The following is a 21241-nucleotide window of genomic DNA, read 5'->3' as shown; positions in this document are numbered from 1 at the left end:
GATCCTCGAACTGGTGGGTAAAGATTTTTGGAGGACTTCAGAATACAAACGCTCCCATGTAGCTCGAAATATGATCATAATCGTGAACGGAGCGTGTGTGGTCAAATGACATTGTGACATTTTTCACACCCTGGTTCTGAATAGCCGGAACTGAAATTTGTGTATTAGTTTATTTTTTCATGTTTTTTTATCATAGCACGAAATGTTGCACAACACCATCTGAAGGTAAATAAAGGCAATCTTTCAAGGATGTTTAATTTATATTTACATCTCTGCTCCTATTAGAAATTTGAAAAGTTAGACGATGTCATCAATTTATAAATTTTATGGTAAGACTAGCTATAAATGAAAACAAAAATCTCAATTCCTATTTCAGTTAAATGTAATTTTATTCTTTGTCATGCGTCACATTCTATCTATTAGAGGAATAAAAGTAGAACACCAACACGCACCGACTTAATAGCTTCTTTTGTACATCTTGAACACAATGCATAAAACACAAAATTGGTATCCATAGAAGAGGTTCGCGTTCTTGACGCTTCGCTGACTATTGTCGACTGTTCGCCATCATTCCGCACATCTTGCACATTCGAGAAGCGAACGTGATGTCGGAACATGTTGTACATTGAAAGAATCCTGTTTCGGGGAGGTTTTTTTCAAGTGGTTCGTTACACCCATTTACTAATTGTTGACGGTGTACATTGTCCGCAAGGCGCTCTCTATTGGTTTTGGTCTCGATGCGTTTCTCGCTCACAAGCTTATGCAAGCTTTACTTAACCGACCAGGGAGACTTGAGCTGAAGACGAGATAAAGGAATTAATGAAAGAGAGAGATTAATAGGAATATCCTGGAAAGTGTGACATCAACTTAAGCTCCGTATGATGGGTACGTACAATGGTCACATCCTGGGTACGGTGCTGGTGCTGCCGGTGGTGCACTGTACACTGGTGGCGGAGGTGCGCTGTACACTGGTGGCGGCGGTGCGCTGTACACTGGTGGCGGAGGTGCGCTGTAGACTGGGGCCGGGGCTGGAGCAGTGTATGTGACTGGAGCAGGAGCACTGTAAACTGGAGCAGGAGCACTGTAAACTGGAGCCGGAGCACTGTAAACTGGAGCAGGAGCCGGAGCTGGAGGACCGTAAACCGGGGCCGGAGCTGGTGCCGAGTAGTGCACTGGAGCAGGTGCAGCAACAGCGTAACGTACTGGAGTCGGTACAGCGTATGGTACGGCAACAGAGGCATGGTAGACTACCGGTGCTGGTGCCGGGTATGCTGGAGCCGGGTAGGCTGGAGCATAGGAGGGACCCTTGTGCAGCAGCTTGCCAAACAGCTCCTTCTTCTTGTGCAGCAGATCGAACGTCGCATCACTGAAGGATGCCGCCACAACCATCAAACACACCACTGCGATGACACGATTCATTTTTAGGGCAAATATGTGACTCCAACTGATGTAGTGATTCTTCGACACAAAACACTGTTTGAGACGTGTTTAGACACCAGGCGTTAGACGCGATCGACGTTCGTACCGAAACTGACAACAATTCAGCCGGATGTTGGTCTTTTTGTTGCCAACCGATCGATGAGGACCGTCCCGCTGTTCTTGCCGGTCACACAGAGCAAACCAATACACTCCCACCACCACTACCACCACTGCTGCTATCAGTACGGCTCTTGCAGATTTACTGGGATCTAATGCCGAATCTAACGTATCTTCCCACTCCGCTAAAAAAAGACTCTTGTGGGGAGATCGAAACAGCAGAACAGCGTGCTTGCTGAACACTCGCTCGAGACACACAGCCTCCGAGAAATGGAGATTTCAAACCAGTTTTCAAGACCATCACATTGACCGGTATCGGTTGAGCAATACCGGGGACATCGATTCGTTTCTTTTCAAAAAAGGGGGGGGTGCGCTCAAACCCACCCAGCACCCCATCCTTCTTTGGCGTGCGAACCGTGATAATAGATTTATGCTAATTTTTCATTTTCGAATCATTCTCTGCCAAAAAAAGAAAATCGAACCGACAGCGATCGGTGTCGCATTTTTGTTCCAGCTTTCTGCCGGCGTGCCTTTGGGACACTTTTTGGAGAGAGTCCTCCTAGCAACCCATTGGCGAGATTTGAGACAGGTGGAGAAGTTCAAGTAAGCAGGAATAGAAATGTGAGATAGAAATGTAGGACTCTTCAACATTGGATTCTGATGAACCAGACGACGAAAAGGTAATATGGTGTAAACGATTCACGCTGGTGTGCTCGAGAGCATGTGTCACTCTCCCTCTTCTTGGTGGAACGCGGAAGAATCTATATGAATCCCGAAAAGCTAGCGATTGCTCTTGGGAAACACCTCATTTTTTCCGTTGCTGGCAAACGATTTTGAACAGGTTTTTGTATCCTCCTTCGAACGGGTGATGTTTTAGCAGACTTTCTTTGTTTGGCAAAAAAACTAAAAACATTTTGTTTGGTGGTATGGCAGGATCATAATGCATGCAAATGAGATGAACAGGTTCCTCATTCTTTCTGGACACGAAGCGACAGTAATATGCGATGTTACGCATGCTAACGATTAGATGGTATGTATCCGCGCAAGGCAACGAAACCAGATTCTGAGCCTTAACTTTGTCCAAAAATATCCGCTCTTGTTAGAATATAGCGAATGTTTCCGGGTGTGCTATCGTATCATTTATTGCACCGTACCGTATGTTAACGGTTTTTTGTTAACATTTGAGCAAAAATATACATTTGTTTTATATTTGTGTCCAGCAAAAATAATATCGATTATTGGTCTTCTTCAGTTTTTTTTTTAAATGCTACTGCTCGACCATTACTGCAACGAGGAGGAATAGTGCTACGTACTGTTTTGTCCCATAAAAGTTGACAAATCAACAGGGTATCTTGAAAGAGGGGCCTTAAGACAAAGTGTCTTAAGGTGTCTTAATATTCGTTGTCAAAAATGATGCAACAGAAAATTTATTTGTGTATGCAGTGACGGACAAGAACAGCCAAGGCTTGTGAAAACAAGCTGTAGAATCAGAGTTAAATCTAAAAAAAAATTTCAATAGATTCAACATAACTACGAATTTTCTTAAATTTAATAATCTTCAATACTGACAACCTCTGTCAGCCTACGGTGTCAGTAATAATCTTAATCTTGATCATGTCGTGCATACGAATTTGGCCCAAATGCCAATGATTCATTGACATATTTGGTCATTTTTCTCTAGCATAAATTTGCTAATTATTTTCTTGACCTTGTATAGATGATTCTTTTCCTTTCTAAACTAAAGAATAACAATAATCTGAGCTTTCTAAAACCTTGTCATCGGCACTATTAATTCCCGCTGTTTAACAGCTTTCTATAGCTACATTTCCTTTGCTAACGTTTGGTATACTTATCAGCAGCATATCAGCAAAATCACGAGGTACAACAACATATTGCGTAGGATTAACTATCTACGCAAAATAAATGTCTATCTTACACTAAAATGAAGCAGGAAAACTAGTAGAAATTCATGGTCAACTCAGATCGCCGCACATCTGGACCTGGACTGAACTGCGCATCCAACGATCGCGCGTGTGTCCTTCGCAAAGAAAGAAGTGAAACTCGTCCTCATGGAAATGGTTTAGAAGCAGCGATTAGTGAGCTTTTGAAGGTGATTACAAAATTAAATTAACACTCAACCCCTAATCATTGCTCCCTCACGTGCATCATCACTATGTGTGCGAGCATCTGATCGGTAGTGCAAACATCAATCCGAACCACGAAAAATGCATACATTACCCGCTTGTTGCTTGCAGCTCTTGCAAGAGCAACACCCTTTGGTCTATCGATACACAGGAGTCGCGTTATCAACTCGTAAGGTCACACAAGCACACACGCGGACGTGAGATGTTCGGATGAAAAGTAAAAGCGAAACACAAACGGCAGGGGATGGGCTACTTGTTTAATATTTCAACCTTTGTGTTTCGCAACCGATCGGCCCGTGCCTTGATAAGCTCGTGGCGTGCCAGTTCCTCCTCCAGGTGGGCGATGTTTCGCTTCTGCTGCTGGTTAAAGCTCTTGTACGTCTCGATCAGTCCAATGTACGTGCTCATCAGTGTGCGCAGTTCCTTGGGCTTAAGGTTCACCATCACGTCGGAACGGAGGATCGCACCGAAGGTGGGCAGGGCCGGTGGTAACGGTAAGGGATGAACCTTCTGAAGGACGGAGACAGGGGTGTGGCAGGGAGCGGTCGCTTGAATACGTTGTCGCTCATCATCCGGTCCTCCGGGCATTGATCCGGTAGGGTGTTTCTTGTCTTCGCTAGTGATGCTGAGCTTTGAAGGTTGCGGAATTATGGAATCGTTGGAGGGTGTCTTAGAACTAGCGTCACCTTTCTTTTCGGTTGTATTTGATCCGACAGTCACGGTCGTTACAGTATCGGGGATGTTAGAAACGCTTTCCGTAACAGGTGTGTTTGAATGGAGGTTTTGAGTCACTTCCAGCGTTGATGCTGACAATACCGGAACGGTGCTGTCGGACACGTTGTGCGATTCGCTCGACGTAACATTCGAGGTTAAGGTCGAAGGCAGTTCCGTAGATGATGCTCCTCTATCTTTAACGTTCACAGTAACCTTGTCGGGTGAGCTTTCCTGCTCGAACACGGTATGTACACCGGGTCCGTACTGTAGGAGATAGGACACTTTTTCTATTCCCTCACCAAACCCAGGACGAATTAGGGCAAACACAACGTACAGGAGCGATATTAACACGTCACACTTCATATCGTATGTGTAATCCTTCTTCCACAATTGCTGGGGTTCCTTCAAGGGACGAATTACAATCTCTTTCACCGAACAAAGCCACACCACTAACTTACCCGCACCACGTACACATCAGCTCTGGTAAATGGAACAGGAATGGGATTCGTTCTGTGACTCCCTCCGTGTTCCGAACTTCTCAAGAAGTGATTCGGTAGAATATTCTCTTGCCTTTCTGTTGCCACTTCAGAAATGCAATTTCTTTTCTCCCTTGTATTGAGCGCTTTTCTTCTCAAACTGGATCTGGACTCTGAGAAATACCAAAAAAAAAAAATGCGCTGCCAATCTTCGCATATACTTTGTGCTGGAATTTCGCGAACAGAACAAAACTGTCCAAACTGGCGGACATTGCGTATGACGATATACACTACCTTAACAGGGTATGTTGCTTCTGCAAAGTTTAATTAGTCTTTAACACTCATTATCGTAATGAGTTGAACATAAACCATACATCCACCACGTGTCCAGATTGGTCCAGGACACATTAATATTTCCTTACGGTACATCAGAACAGTGAAGCTTTTCAAACAAACTATCATCTGTACCTCACGCAAACATTGCCCACCTTTCACCGGATGAGCCAAAAAGAGAACAAATTCTGCTAGAACGCCGCCACAGAGCCACGGTGGAGAACAAAACATGCGCTCGCTCGAAAAATAAATGAACCTAAGTTCTTAGTTGAACGTTACGATCAGTATTTCAAAGAACCTGCCCCAGAGCACACCGCGCACCAGGCAATGTCATCGTGTACCGGCGTTGGTTGGCCCCAGTTTGCCACCTTGCTCATCATTATCTGTACCGTGCTGGTAGAGTCGAAAAAGTTTCACATCATGGATGAACGACCAGACTACAAGCTGCTGGTGGGTAAGGTCGATGCGCAACTGAACGACCATATACTGGACTTTGCACATTTCGTGCGGCAGCTCGAGCAACTCCAAGAGACGATAATGTGGCAAAGCTATAGGAGTCACTTGTACGAAAATGCACTTGTTTGGTGGTAGAGGATAAAACTTAAAATGGAATAAAAATGTACAAATATTTATCTTACATAAAGCTGATTGCTGTGTGTGTTGTGTTTTTTGGTTGAGTTTGGTGAAAAATATCACACTTTTACTTAAATAGATTTTATTTTAATAAGTTCTATTTTATGATGTAATTGAATAATTCTAAGAGATTGCGTTATGATGCTTGTTTGAGAATTTTATAAATAAACTATCTTGTTATAATAGGAAAAGAATTAAAGCCCAATTTTTGCAAACATAGAGAATAATGTAAGCATTTTTAACACAATACTGATTTAAAAAATTCTAAGAAATAAGGTCTTTTTCTTCTCTGGGGAACATTCTCTAAACCGTTAAATAAAATGTATCTCGTCCAAGGTGAACAGGTTCTCTGCATTTCTCCAGATTGTTCTATGATTTGCATGTGCTTCGCAGCTCAATCTGAGTCGTCCAATACCAACATCTATTTCATTCATTACTGGCTTGAAGAATTCTTCGCACGCGTCTCGTAGAATGTAGCCTGCTATCGTATTATATCGTTCTCAACTATACGCAGACATCTTCACGATGGTTTTAGGACTAATTTAAATGCTAAAGATTGTTCAGTTTTCTTTTTTTAATTTTCTTGAAACTCGGCTTGGCCTGATTATCTTTGTATCATCATGCGAAAAGAATTCGATAAAAAACACTGTCAAAACTTATTCGGCAATACTGCGGCGGCGGTTTTTACGACAGCGAGTGGGTAATAATAATAGAATCAACTTTGCTAATTCGTGCAAAATCTGCTGGCCGTTCTTTCGACCCAGAATGTAACACCGCGAAACAGCAGGGAATCTTATTGATGCTCCAATGAGTTGTTTAGAGTCCGGTTTTGGTTGTGTCAATGCATTCGTTCTTGCAGCTGCTAAACGATTCGCTTGTATGAATTTCCATTTCATACTAGCTAAGGTTCCTGCTTGGTAGTTTTCAGCTTAAATATCACTCATTTATCTTTTGCAAACTTGGTGTGCTAAACAGTATTTGAGATTACCTCACTCAAATGATTTTTCATCTATCATTGTATCGTGTTTGACAAAAAAAAAAAATATCCAAATTCAAGCTAATATGCTGAAAAATATGTAAGAAGAATTATCTTCAAGATAAAGTTAAAATCTAAATCAATATTCCTTTAAAGTTTCATTATATCCCGATATAGCTATAGAAATACGAAAAAATAAACCGGAAAACTGAACCTAAACTAATGTTTCCTAAGTTTTATTTTCAGGTTCGGAAAGTTTACAAGTATGTGGTTAATAAAAAAGATCGAATCCGATTCCTGAATCTTTTCAAGTTTTGTATGTTTTTAAACATATTTTACTTACATACCTTCCACATGCTGTAACCGTTTTTATAGTTTCACAGAGAAGTGGAACAAGTTTTTAAACCTTTCAAGAGAGAGAATATTTAACAAAAACGTTGACTGCATAAAAAAACCCAAACAAATGTAAGAGAATGTCAGAACCACCAAAATCTGATTGGTGAAAGTACTGTGGGACGGATTCGTAGGAGGAGTAAATGTATAACGTACCCCGCAGGAAAAGTTCATATAAAGGTGCTTTTCTTCGTATGCGGATGGGTTATTAAGGCACGTACTGTTCGAGAGGTGAGATTTGGCGACCATCCATTCGAGACAGCCTTAATATAATCATTATTTCATAATTTTTTTCTTTTCTTACGAACATAAAGATCAAGCAAAACAAAAAGATTACAACAATGTCCTACAAGAAAATCGTCTTCCTGGCTGTCTGCTCTGTCCTGTTGGTGATTGCATCCACAGCAGCGGCGGTACCCAACGAATCGAAAGTGGAAACCGACTCGGGTACGGCAGGCAAGTCATATTTCGGATATCATCCGAAACCAAAGGACTCGTACAAGAAGCTCGTGGAGGATGTGGACGAATTTGCTCGCTTACATGACGGGGAATTTGCTGCGCTCCTAGAAAAGATCCAAACACTGCACAAGAAGCTGTTCTACCGAAAGGATAAGGACCACGGTGGCCATTATTACAACGAGATGGAACAGATGCAGAAGCTGCTCATCCAGCAAAAGGCTGCCCTGGACGCGCTACGCAGCGAGCGACCAAGTGCCTAGGAAGGGAATTGTGTTAAACTTCTGAAACTGGATGTGGCTTGCTTTAAATTAAAAGTGGTATAAATTTAGGATGTTATTGGTTGTTAGGAGAAGAAAAATAATGAACTCAAAAAATAAATTTATTTTAAATGCATACAGTGTTGTGATCGATTTGTGTAATGGATTGTATATCACAAAAGAGCATGGTAGGGTGATCTGATCGTAACAATAATATAAATCGAATAAACTCAGTCAAATAAAAGAAACTTTCATGCAAATGAAGCAAACAAATTGCCATATTCATCAATTTAAATCTTGAAAGAAAAAAAGCAAAGAATATATGTAGAACATGTAGACAAATACATATAATTTAGTTGGTAAATACTGATCTAAATTTAAATAAAAAAACAAGAAAGCATTACCATAATTTTCATTACATAAAAAAATACGTTCGGTGGCGTTTCCATCTTTCATTTTAAATAATTATATAAGTAGCAGAGTATCAAAAAGGTACACAAATTAAATTACTCGTGTTTGATTGTTTGATTTCACCTTTCAATCAATCATGCCATTCTCTGTCTCCGATATTCTAAAATAAATACATTTTGTGTTGTTACTACTGTTATTCCTTTCGATTAATCGTACTACGCATAAATCCAACTGCAGTTGTTTCATGCCGTTTACTGCTTTGATAACTTCGTTTTTATAACCTTAATTAATCTGAAGTAATTTAATTACGGTTCTAAATTCTCAATAAACTATATACATGTAAAAACTTTCTCTACTTAGATTAAGATGAATAAGAATTTAGATTGAGGTAAAAATTCAAAGTTTGTTTGTACTATTTTCCAGAGCACTGGTGTGTTAGACATGAAAGATTTGAGCACTGGTGTGTTTGAGATGAGCCATTCAAAGGGATTATGTTTCATGTGTATGAATAGTTTATTATAATAGTACTAATAAAATTTGGTTTAATGTTAATAATTTGTTTTTGTTTATGAATTTTTGACGGTATGATTGCTCTGCTTAGCAATTAGTTGTTAGTTGATATAATATTTAAACATATAAATAACTCTACTATATGCCTTCTTAAGTGCCATTACATCTTTAAATACTTTTATAATAGGAAATAAATCCTCTTTTTTCACTTTTTATTCAAAGGCGTTAAGAACTTTAATTTATTTTTAAAAAATGTTTAAATATTTAAATATAACACAGACTCTCATGTCACGCGTCTGTGCTAACAGATTATTCATTATCTTTCATTATTCTTACCAGTCTTGCAACAGAAAATAATAGGATGATGATACTAAAGGATTACTAAAGTACTAATACTAAAGGATACTCATATAAAGTATGGTCACGACCTTATAACGAATCTGTTATACATTTAGTTTTTTAACATGATTCTCATGCTCATATATACTTACTTTAGTATGTTGTTTGTAAATTTATGATTATTATTATGTTTATGTATGTTTTTTGTTGAATAATTAGAAAAACTAACAATTAAAAACCTAAGAATTAATAACTAATCTTCTGCAAAAATTGAAACAATGCTTTTAAGCTATGTGCCAAGTCCCAGATAATGCTCGCATCAAAAAGAGACAGGTTCACATCAGCATCGGATACTGCTAATTTTCCACCCCGATTGGTGAAAGTCACAGGATCACCTTTCTCCCGAAAAAAAAGGAAATCCACCCCGATGGGAGGAGCTAGAACATTCTCCTGGGAGAAATTTGATGGAGATCGAATGCAAGTCCATATAAAAACGAATGCACCAAAGCACAGTACGCTTATTGCTTTAGTACAACTCTCTGTCACCACAGAGTGCATGAGGTGAGATTCAATTACATCTGCTGTAAAGAATTTTGATATAAAATTTTTTGATTTTAATGTTACTAAAACATTAAATTTCTATTGCAACGCGACATTGAAATTTCTAATCTCATAATATAATTGTAGTGTTGCGATGGCTTTGTCAGGAAAGTTGCTTATTCCGCTGTTCGGCGTGGTGCTACTGTGTGGAGTAGTGTTTGCTGCTGAGCTCAACTATGACGACATCAATTCGTTGCCAACGGAGGAGAAGCGTCGTATCATTCGTGAGCTGTTGAGAGCTCAACGGGATATCCGTGGTGCCTTGCTGAAGATTCACTACAGCCTGAACGGCGAAGAGTTCGATGCGGACGGTAACGAGGATCCGTACTGGCAGGGATGCTGGGATAAGGAGTTGGAGGGCTACAGGCAATCGATTGAAGCGAAGATGAGCTCTCTGGCCAGTGGTCTTCAGCAGGCGCACAGCCTGATGGACGAAATCAATGAGCGTGTAAAGCCACACTGGTATGGACATCACAAGCCGGGTTACGGTGGTTCGTACGGTGGTGGCGAGTATGGTCCGCCCGGCTACGGTCCAGGATACGGTCCAGACTACGAAGGCGGCTACAGACCAACTACCTCACCCCCGCTCTCTACCAGCTATCGCCCGACCACGACGGATTCGTACAACCCCGGCGGCGATGATGATGATGATTATTACGCACGAAATCGCCCCGTAGGTGGAAACCGACGATATGGCCGTGAGCTGGACTTGTCGAAGCAGACGGAACCCGAAGCGACACAGGCAGAAGTGAAGGTAGAGAAAACGGTGGATCCGATCGAGGAAAGCGCAGTCATTGATGCACTAGAGCAGCTGTCCGAAGCGAAACAGTAGGGAACATGAATCTTGCGATACACAACCGAATCAACTAGGATTATTTATTAGGAACACTTTGGCACCGTACACACACAAAAACACTGTTTACAATAAATCAAACATTAAATGAAATCAATCGACTACTTCCACTTTGAGCTACTTTTGTTATGAATCTTTATTTTCTTCGTTTGCCTGCATCAGTCTGGTCAGCAGTTCTTCTAATGCTTCAAAATGTCCTGGTGGAACTTCAGTTGAGGGTTTGATCGTCGTCCGCTGTACACTGGGACGTCGGGTCGTTGTTTCACCCTGGAACGCACTCCAAAGTCCGGTCAGTGTGTCGATTGCTGGGTGTATGATGATTAGCTGCTTTGTACCGAGTTGTGCTGCATCGTCGCTCAAATGGGCAGATGTCACCAATGTCAGCAAGACCAAGTAGAATATTACTCTCGACAGTTGCATGATTCTCAGGTTGAATTGGTTTCGATGGCTCAGAAGATGAGGTGCGACTGACGATACAAATGTGCAATGCAGCTAAGCATTCGCTGAAACGCACGCTCTTTCAACTTTCACCCAAGTGCTTTGGGTTGATTATTTTTATTTTACATGACTGAAAGAAGTACTCTTAGCTTGTAAAAGAGAGTTTCGTTCCATTCCGTGTTTGATACTTGCAAGGGAAAAAATACCTTCTAGTGAGTAAGTTGATGATTATTCCTTGGTCTTTAGGAGAAACATTTTAAAAGCTTACGAATGTTGATTCAGGTTAAAGGCTAAGATGTTAATGGACGTCGTAGACTATTACCTTAACGTTTATTTTGGGCATCGCATTCTTAAGTTTAACTAATACATATATAGCAACCAAAGAAACAAAATAAAAATATTGTAAGATTAGGCGCCTCTAAAATTGAAAAGATGTCATGGCCGGGGAATTCCTTTAAAATCTCGCTCGTGTTGGTTCGATACAAGGTTAATAGGAACATCTTTGTTGAATATATACCTGATATCGCCGAAGTTTTGCATAATCATGACAAAATGTGAGTCTTTTGTTTACATCTAAACTTTTGAACAGCATAAACTTTAATGCTTTTCAGTTCAATTTTAGACCACAACACAGCAGTATGGTAATTGCATCAAATTATTATGAGGTGCTACTTTGCTAAGTATCTGGCAGTACTGGAAGTATTCTGACGAAAAATAGCTTTAATTTGTCTTCGTTGAGTCGAGAAAGTAGTGAGGACTGACTATCGAACTACGTTGTATCGGCAAGTCTAGTAAACCATTCTATGGCCGGTATGACCTTAGAGGTCGTTGAGCCAACAAGAAAACGAAGCAGATTTGTCTTCTTGGTTTAAAGACGTGATAGGATAAAGACGCCAGATTAGGCTATTATAAAACTTCTGTCCTTGGTACTTGATGTGTAATATATAATACCCGTGCCTGCCATGTAATAATCGTATCCTATTCCTGGTTGGAAGGATTCTTTGTAGTAAAGAGTAGAAGATGTACAGTAAGTTCTCGTCGCCTAGTTTAGTTTAAAACTATTTATTTAATATGTCAAGGTATGAACTTCACGATTTCATAGTAGGTTATAAATTTAAATTTTCCTGATTGAGTTCTCTTTTGTGATGAATATGAAATTTCAAAATATTCATTATGACCAAGATGTAAATTTACAACGTATGTTATAAAACAAAATTTAACTTTTACTTGTATAATGCAACCGGGTAAGATAGAAGGACGGACGGTTTACTTTTTAATACAGAAATGATAGGCAAAGATTTTTCGAAAATTTATAGCCAAAAGCAGAATAAGGCCAACTGACTCCATGGCTTGTAGTGGTAACAATGGAGATACCACAACATTGATCACATCTTCTGATCATGTGTAGAGTTCGATATGGCAAGACCCTGGCTGTTAGCAACCGTTCCGGGATTAGGAAGATCCACAGCTGTGCAGATGCGAGACATCCTGAGTCAGAAGGACTCAATACTTCTTTGTATTGGAGGATAGAGGAGGAAGTATAACAATCGCTACTTGAATAAATAGTCTAACCTAGAACTAAAGATATTCATAGTTTTACACCTTATATAGAGCAAATGTAGATCGAATAAATTGCTAGTTAAACGACCTTACGGAACTTTTGGATAGATAAATAGGTTTAAATTTGGATAGATAAAATAATGATATTTGCTTAGAAATCCTTAATATTCGCCACCAATAATCAAGAACTTTATTTAAGAAGTCTTTAGATTCTAAATCTCTATAAAAATGTGATACTACTGCAGCTTCCATCGAAGCAGTTTTCGGGTTCTTTCCGCTTTTTTGCTGGTGAAAGGGGTCGTGCTACCAGATCACACTAGTTGCTTCAGGTATTCAACCACGTGAAAGCATGTGCTTTTTGTTACTGGTTTCGAAGTTTGAAAAGTTATGTCACATGTTCAAAATTCACCTTCTCATAATTTTCTTTTAATCTTCATTTCAAATTTCAGTGTCAAACGCTGAAACGTTACGTTAGAAACTTCAACGAAGTTTTTACAATATTATCTATTTTTGTGGACCAAGCCGATGTGTTTGATTATTGTTAATATAATTCTTCTTTGTTCAAAACAATGCCATTACCGTTAGAAGTCGCGTAGTACCCCCCGACAGCCTTCGTTGGACGAGAATTCTCAGTATTTTTGTACAAAAGTATGGTCATTTGAACAGAAACCAATTTTATGCTGACGGAACCTCATCAAAATACGGCACCGGTTTTGACATGTACAACATTGCATCCAGAGCTTCCAAATTTTTATATCTACTCGAAAAATGCTCGATATATCTAGTAGAGCTTTCCACAATCCATTACATCTTATTGAATATTGTGATGTAAGTGATTGTCCGTCAGACGAATATTGTATATTATGCAACAGACAAAGTATGCTCAAAGCATTGAAATCTGGACTGTCAAGATTCCACACTAATTCGTGAAAAAAATACTAAAGGCTTTAACCTATGTTTTTTATGTTTTTCTGCATATCTCTTCTTTGATTGTCCACTCATTGTGCTTTTGCTGGCAAATAAAAAGGCAGATCAATTTGCCAAATTGGTTGCTTCGGAAGTATGCTACCCTAAGGGGCTGAGTTTATCATTCCCTGTAAGAAATATGTATGTAGCAAACATCTCTTAAATAGATGATCTTAAGTGGTATAATTTCTATAATTAAGTAGCACCGCTTAATTGAAAACAAAAACTTTACCTCGGCGCAGATTATGAGCTAGTATTCTCTTGTAGAGCAATGATTTGTAGTCGCTCCTTTCCTAAAGGAGCACAACTTCAGCGCGGCTTAAACCAATAAAATAGTTTGAAATTATTTTTTCATCACTTTTTGAGTTGCTCTCTATCTCTCCTTTAAAGTAAACTTTAAGCTTATAACTCTGGATTCTTTATTGCAAAACCACTGCATAATAACAGTGAAGTGTGAATGGCTTTTCAAAACATAAGATAAAACTACTCCCCAAGTCAGGTCATACCGAAATCCACCACATTCTATCACCTACGGGGTCACCAAAATAATCAAATTTCGAAAGGCACATACAACAACCCGCTAACCGTTGCCCCGTTAAACTTGAAATTATTCTTATCGCCGCAGTTGCGAATGGGATATCTTTCACCATCCTCATTTCGTAGAGCGAGCGGATGCTTCAGATGAAAACTTAATGTACTTAATTAGCTGCCTGATGTGTTTTCGAGCCATGTTTTGCATCCCACCTAGCTCTGGTCAGTGAAGCGAACGACGGTAGAGAACATCAGAGAATGTCGCGGTGATGCTGAGAATTCGATATGTTCACGGTGTCCGGTGTTTGGTTCCTACCTACCGCACATCCTGTCAATCCATGTGCACCATCGTCAAAATGCAGCATTTTTTCTTCCAAAAATAACGACAGCAAGCCCTTCACTTTGACCCAGATTTACGGGGATGACTTTCATCCGTGCGAGAAAAATGCACCATTCATTCCCGTTCTGGGGATGATGCGAAAAACAAAACAAAGCAAAGCAAAAACCAAAAACAAAAATCAAACCGGCCTGCTTAACACGATCGACTGCGGCTTTGAACTTGACCATGCTGCGACAAGATGCACGAGCACACAAATCCCTTGTAAAAAGGTTCGTGAACCTTTTCGTGCTAGTGAAAGGTCCATCGAACGGTACATTTCCGCTAACTGCAGTAATGTTGTACCGATATCAGCTGGTTTTTGGCCGAGTCTTCGAGTCGATCCCTTTAAGATCTACAGCACGATTGAGATACGTTCTTTGAAATGTTTTTGTACGCGCAAAAAGCAAAAAAAAATATAAAAATATATCACGAAGGAACAGGAAGCATTCATTACGATAATTTGATGCAATTCCCATTTTCCTTTTAAGCCCGCGGTTCTTGGTCCCTTCACACCTTTTGGACCTGTGAGAACCATACTATCGTTTAGCTTTTGATGAGCTTCTTTGTTTTTTGCTTTTTTTGCCGAGATATGGGATGCATCGACATTCTTGCCGCCAGGACGAATTTGCTGGAAGTGAAAGGTGTCCGCAAAACAACCTGCCTCCGATCGGATCACAAGGGTTTGGATCGTTGGCGTTTTTGTTTTAATTTTTGGTGATCAAAATGAGAAGGGCACATAACGGAGAATTTTCGGAGCATTTGTGAATCCCGATTGTTTCACTTAGGTATTTTGGTTCTTTTGTACTTTTTTTTATATACCCATCACCGTAATGACAATTGATCAACACAATAAAAGAAGAAAAACCGGATGATCGGATGGAGCGATTTTGAAAGGAGCGATTTCCTTTCTAAAATATGTAGAACGCGTGCTCTCTGCCGCTGCTAGGGAATTGCTAATTGGTGTTTTCGTACATGCCAAACGTGAATGTGAACAGGGGTTATGATTGCTGGCACAGAGAGAATGGGTCCAATTGTTTTTATTGCTTCATTTTAAAACCAAATATCCAGCGATGGGAGAAGTAAGGCGAATGTCCTTTTGAATTTGCCCTGCGGGGTTAACGAGTTTAAAAAGAAAGATTTTTTTGTTGTTGTTGATGAGAACGCAAAATGAAGACTTTCATGGTGATGGACAAAGAATTCAAAACTAAATGGCGTTCAAATTTACCGTTTGGCAATTCATCGAACGATAATCAATCAAGTCAGTCATTTGAAATTAATGTAGTTGGATTAAGGTTCCCGTTGCAATTTAAACCCCTTTTAATAATTTTTTGGTATTTTCAATTTATACTTCTTTCTGCACTTTAATGTGGGCAAATGTTTACTAATGTTGTGTTTTGCGATAGTTGTACATTAATTCATATTTTAAATTTTCGGGCGGCCCGGTGGTGTAGTCGCTGGTCTTCAAACGGCAGGACCGGGGTTCAAATCCCATCCGGACTGTCCCCCCGTAGTGAGGACTGACTATCCAACTACGTGGTATCGCCAGTCTAGATGGACCTTTCCGGCATGACCTTAGAGGTCGTTAAAGCCAAGAAGAAGATTTTTAATTTAAATACAAACTTTTAATTTAATACATTTTTTATACAAACTTTTAATTTTACTTTTCAACTGAGCATGTCTCGGATAAGGCAAGGAGTAAGGAGGAAATGCCTTATGAATAATGTTAATTGTATTAGTCATCAATCATGGAGTTCAAATAAAGCGAAGTGTAGTCATACTTAATTATAATTAAATATAAAAGTATTTTTTTTAAGTTTAATTAATTTATTTTATTTTAGTAAAAAAAAAGTTTCATAACCTTATTGTCTAACCCGATTTTTTAATTGTACTTGATTATTTTCAGCTTTTAGTTTTTAGTATTAAACCTGTATACCGTACCAAAGAGCATATAATATTTTATTGATTAAAATACTCCCCATCCTCGCACAGCAATCGTCCTCATAATTCACGCACTCTCTTGTGCGTAGAACGTTGTTCTCGCTGCAGCCGTTTCTTCGTTTCCTGTACCTTGCGTACGAAGGAAAAATCATACCCATCCCAACCGTTGCGAGCCATCCCGGGCAATGGTTTAACGGTGGTCGGAATCGAATAGCTCACCGGTTTCGCTCCAAACGAGAACAAACTCTCGATCGATTGTGGTGTTACCGGTTCTCGGGCCGCGGGTGTAGATGGCGTAAATAACCTAGTAGGTGGCTTGGTGGTTTGCTGGGTCGGAGAACCATTACGATAATAATCGTTGCGACGTTCCAAGAATGAAGATATCTTATCGGTTTGATACACGGGTGCCCTGGGAATGGTTTCCGTTTGCTTTAGTTTTTCTCTCTCCGATGGGAAAATCTTTTCCTGCAGTACAACTCTCGATGGAATACGTTCCGCTGCAAATGGATACGGTTTTTGCCGTTCCGGGATGGGTCCGAAAATCTTGTCCAGAGGTACAACTCTCGATGGAATGCGTTCCTCAATAGATGGATACGAAGCAATCTTCGGTGGAGGAGAAACCGGATCAGCCGGGAGTTCGATTGGTTTCCGCTGTAAAGAACCACCAAAACGATACTGTCCACCGATCGCAGGAATCGGATTTCCAATGAATGGTCGGTAGTCGAACGAACCTGCTCGCCGATTGTTACTGTTCTCAACCGTTGGTTCTTGCGGCCATCGGCGAAGATTGGGAGAATATTCTGGTTCGTCCAATTCTTCCCATCTATTTTTTGTCTGATTTGGAACGTCCTTCCGGCGATTTGGAGGCGCAGTTTTTCGTGCATCGTTTCCACCCTTGCGCCGTTGGCTGATTTGTGACGGAGAACCGATTTCTTCCAGCTGGTCCTCGCTCGGTGGATACATGAAGTAGTGTATGTAGTTATAGTACTTGTTGCCGTAGATTTGTGTGTGCGAATTTCCTGAGTTCATAGGTACCGCTTCGGCTGGTGCTGCTCCGTCTGAAGGTGACTCCGACTGAGGTTGCTTTTGGGTTGCATACTCAACTGTTGTTGTACTGGATGGTGCATTCGTAGTAGACGAAATTACTGTTGTCTTCGCCGTCGTCGTAGTACTTTCTGTTGATTTAGTTGCTTCTAGTGCAATCGGACTCTCTTGGATGGCTTTTGTTGAGGTTTCTACTTGGGCGGTTGTACTATTGGAACAATCTGATACATCGTACAGTACGATCGGTACCTGCGAGGTTCGATCATTGTATCTCCGTACCAATTCTTCGTACGTTTGTGATAGGTTTGCTGACTGATTGCGGAGCATGCTGATCTCATCGTTAACCTTCGCTACCAGCTGCTGGAATTCATTCAAGCTCAACTGACGCTTTGCTGAGGGTTTAATCGTTGTTGCAGTGGAGGTTGTGCTTCTGATAGTTGAGCTACTAGAAATGGGATTAGCTCTAGCCAAGATAAACGATGTGGAAGGACTAGAACTTGTGGTTGCTTCTGACGAGGTGGTAGGAAAGGTGCTGGATGCAGTAGTACGTAGGGTAGTGGTGGATCTGTTGGTTGTAGTGGGTGTTGCGATTGTAGTGGTGGAGGTCGTGGTGAAGTTTTGACTTTCTACCAAGGAAGTAGCAGCGCCGCCATTCTCCTCGATTGCGATCGTTACAATGAAGCTTCCTACGGCAATCCAAAGAATCAGCTCCTTCGCTGCTAGAATCTTTAGGATAGAAAAGTAGGTTAATTGCACGTTAATACATTTATCACAATACAAACTTTTAAATCCCCAAAAAGCCCTACCTACCATGACTTTCCAAGACAATGGCTTTTTCTTCACAAAACCACCAATCGTTCTGAACGAATATACACTCGGCGATAGAATGAACTGGCAACCGGTCGTAGTAGCATCGCTGCACGTGATCGGTGCAAAAAAGTGAGAGGCACCTCGGAACAGATGCTGACGCACCGCCAATTAATGGAAAACTTCTAAGAGAACGCAGTTGAGCCTGCAAAAATAAAACAAAAACTTGAACCACGAACGATCGGTCAAAGCCAACACGAAGGGGAAAGCATTGCCAAACTTCGGCAAGCGCAGCGTTCAGTGTCGAGTGCATAAAGCTGGTGAGCGTGTTCCAAACTTCTTTCATTCTACTTTCATCCGATCGTTGAAGTGTACGGGACCCATCACGGTAAGCAATCGTTCGTACCAACAGTAACCAATCTTTATTCGGTTTAGGGGTGCTCATCCGTCTTGTTAAAATTCAAACTTTTCATCTTCTCTCTTTCTATCGCTCTGAATCCCTTTTCCCTACGACAGCGTTAGAATGAAGTCACTTGCCTTATTATGCACGCTGGTGCTGTTTGCCATCGCCAAGGATGCGTTCGCCGTGGACCCGATCGGGAAGGTGCGCCCCGCCGAAAGATTGATGGATAATCTTGACATCCTGCAGGAGGATAGCAGTTTCGATCCCTTGTCACCGGTTTCGCAGCATTCTGAGCTGTTTGAGATTGCGAAACGTTTGGCCCAGAAGAAGGAGACTACACTGGAGGGACGATCATCGTACGGTGGTTACAACCCGGGCGGTGAGATGAATAATCTGGACCGGCTCGAATACTACACGAAACAGTTTTTGGACCTGGCAGTTGATGTTTCGTACTCGTCCGTCTATCTGCTAAGCAACTACACACGATTCGTCCATAATGCCAACAACAAGTTCATCATTATCTTTGAATAAAATAATATACCTGACCGTTAATGCTAGATGCAAGAAAAGCTTTACACTTGTGTGATCAGTAAGAGAAAATGGAAAGAAAAAAATATGCAAATAATGCAAATTTCATTTGGCACAAAATTGAAAGAGTTTAAGTTATTTGTTTAGTAATATATCTGAATGTGAATAATGAAAAAAAAATTAATAAATAGTGAAACATTAAATTAAACCATCTTTTTAAAACATTATAAGTTGCAACGAAATAGGAAATTGGTTTTGTAGCCACCGTTGCTATTATTTGAGAAAAAGTTATTCATAAAGGAAATGTAACTAATTTATATACAATGTATGTTTAATAATATGCCATTATACAAACATGCTGAATATATATGTAAAAAAAATTTTTTAACGTAAGAGGTATTAAATTTTTTAAACAATCTTTTTCTTCTTCTTGGTTAAATGGTAGGCTCGCTGACCATTTAATGACTTGCGATACTTTTTGATACCACGTATTTGGATAGTAAGTCTTCACTACGACAAGAAAATACTACAAAATACACAAAATCGAAATCTCTTTTTTTACACTTTTAAAAATGTATCAAATGAAATTTAATATTGAAAGCATTGACATTAGCTTGAAAATTTTCTTATTTTTAAACATTTAATTTAATACTTTTGAAATTGGATTTTTACGTACAAGAATATTGGAACCTTGTGAATGCTTTTCTCTGATGTTTTGCTGTGTATGTTTTAACTTAAATTGAAGTAAACTTTCAATAGAATTTGCGATTGTTTGTAGTTTAAATTTTATATTTTGTTTTATTTGTTGTATGCTACCCTTAATTCACTACTTTTCAAGTAATTTTTTTCATAAACAACACAAAATGAATAATAAAGACGTACTTTATTCAATCGTTCAAGAATAACCAACAATAAAGAACTTTGTACAACCAATGCCCAGCCTATGGCCGACAGTCGATCGGTACCTGTTTTTACTCAAGACCTCTCTATTTAACAATATACCAACAAGCACCAACTCATCAGTCCCAATCGTAAGCTTCCACCAATCAGACCAATCTCTCCTGGAACCCGGCGGAAAAGCCCAGAACTCAACCCACTGCACATATAAAGGCCATCACCAGCGTTTAAACCATACCATTCGTCCCCCGAATCAACCGAGACAAAGTTCGGCAACGTACCGTTCCCGGTGAAAAAACGACGTGCCCACCACCAAGCTCACGATGCTCAAATCCTCCACATCTCTGACCGTGCTGGCCCTGGCACTGGTTGCCTTCGTGAGCTTCGAGCAAGTTTCGTCCGGCTACGTTCTTAGCGGACCGAGGCGACTAAAAGACTACCCGAAAGGTGTCCTGCAGCTGAATGGTGTCGTCAACTTCCCCTATGCACCGTCCCCACCCGCAAGCGTCGAGGAGAAGCTGGACTATCTGGAGCTGGTTTTGGCCGAGCTGGAAGCCCAACTGCCACGCAAGTCGCTGTTCCGCTGGTTGTTCCTGGACCGTACCCGGCTGTCTTCGGGCTTCGAGAAGGAGTTCCGATTTACGTACGATTCCTATCCATATCTGCACCAGAAGTACTGAGTATCTTACCCCAGCATGAGAATGATTTAATTAATGAATAAATAAACAAAAAAGCAACCAAACAAAGCCAAACTTGTACCGAGTATGTTTTCACCACAAAGAATTGAAGTTGTTCATCCCCACTCTTGTGTGTGTGTCGTTCGTGCTTTCTCCATCTCGGTGAAAGGTGGCACGACTCCCGGTGATTGTCAATGGTGAGAATTTACATCCCGACCGAAGGTTTCATGTACGATCATTTCACCAACCAAAAGCATAAGTTCTCGAGCCTTCCCACAATCAAGACGTCCCGAAACACGATGCGTTCCTACATCACCGTTCTGTGTGTTGCCTTAGCGGTCCTCGCCATCAGCACACCTTCCCATGCTGGTCGTATCCCCGAAGCGATCGACAATCGACTGGCGGAGCTTAACAAATGGTTCGAGGCACGCATACCCAT

The 21241-nt window shown here is 40.5% G+C and overlaps 7 protein-coding genes across 8 annotated transcripts in view; 4 read left to right on the top strand and 3 right to left on the bottom strand.

The window, feature by feature from the left end:
• LOC126563452 (H/ACA ribonucleoprotein complex subunit 3) overlaps positions 1–14778 on the top strand; it is a 334268-nt gene extending 319490 nt beyond the window's left edge. The window contains exon 3 of the mRNA XM_050220097.1: positions 14768–14778. The gene's annotated coding sequence lies outside the window, so the exon portion shown is untranslated. The remainder of the gene's footprint in view (positions 1–14767) is intronic.
• Positions 1–21241, top strand: part of LOC126563291 (40S ribosomal protein S24) — a 478430-nt gene that overhangs the window by 106862 nt on the left and 350327 nt on the right. The gene's annotated exons all lie outside the window — the stretch shown is intronic.
• Positions 1–21241, bottom strand: part of LOC126563401 (U6 snRNA-associated Sm-like protein LSm2) — a 507910-nt gene that overhangs the window by 136525 nt on the left and 350144 nt on the right. The gene's annotated exons all lie outside the window — the stretch shown is intronic.
• LOC126561488 (uncharacterized) overlaps positions 1–21241 on the bottom strand; it is a 581387-nt gene that overhangs the window by 367828 nt on the left and 192318 nt on the right. The gene's annotated exons all lie outside the window — the stretch shown is intronic.
• Positions 3930–4757, bottom strand: LOC126562788 (uncharacterized). Its single transcript, XM_050219372.1, has one exon. It carries the CDS (start codon positions 4755–4757, stop codon positions 3930–3932), a length of 828 nt encoding a protein of 275 aa, XP_050075329.1.
• LOC126563318 (uncharacterized) lies at positions 7547–7924 on the top strand. Its single transcript, XM_050219951.1, has one exon. It carries the CDS (start codon positions 7547–7549, stop codon positions 7922–7924), a length of 378 nt encoding a protein of 125 aa, XP_050075908.1.
• On the top strand, positions 9873–10637 carry LOC126563466 (uncharacterized). Its single transcript, XM_050220111.1, has one exon. It carries the CDS (start codon positions 9876–9878, stop codon positions 10611–10613), a length of 738 nt encoding a protein of 245 aa, XP_050076068.1. The 5' UTR covers positions 9873–9875; the 3' UTR covers positions 10614–10637.

Source organism: Anopheles maculipalpis, chromosome 3RL (genome assembly GCF_943734695.1).
Source record: "Anopheles maculipalpis chromosome 3RL, idAnoMacuDA_375_x, whole genome shotgun sequence".
NCBI lineage: Eukaryota > Metazoa > Arthropoda > Insecta > Diptera > Culicidae > Anopheles > Anopheles maculipalpis.
This window is presented reverse-complemented; position numbering and strand designations above follow the sequence as displayed.

Bases quoted from the DNA above. Each gene is read 5' to 3' on its own strand.
- LOC126562788 (XM_050219372.1), bottom strand. From the start codon at position 4,757: ATGAAGTGTGACGTGTTAATATCGCTCCTGTACGTTGTGTTTGCCCTA.
- LOC126563318 (XM_050219951.1), top strand. From the start codon at position 7,547: ATGTCCTACAAGAAAATCGTCTTCCTGGCTGTCTGCTCTGTCCTGTTG.
- LOC126563466 (XM_050220111.1), top strand. From the start codon at position 9,876: ATGGCTTTGTCAGGAAAGTTGCTTATTCCGCTGTTCGGCGTGGTGCTA.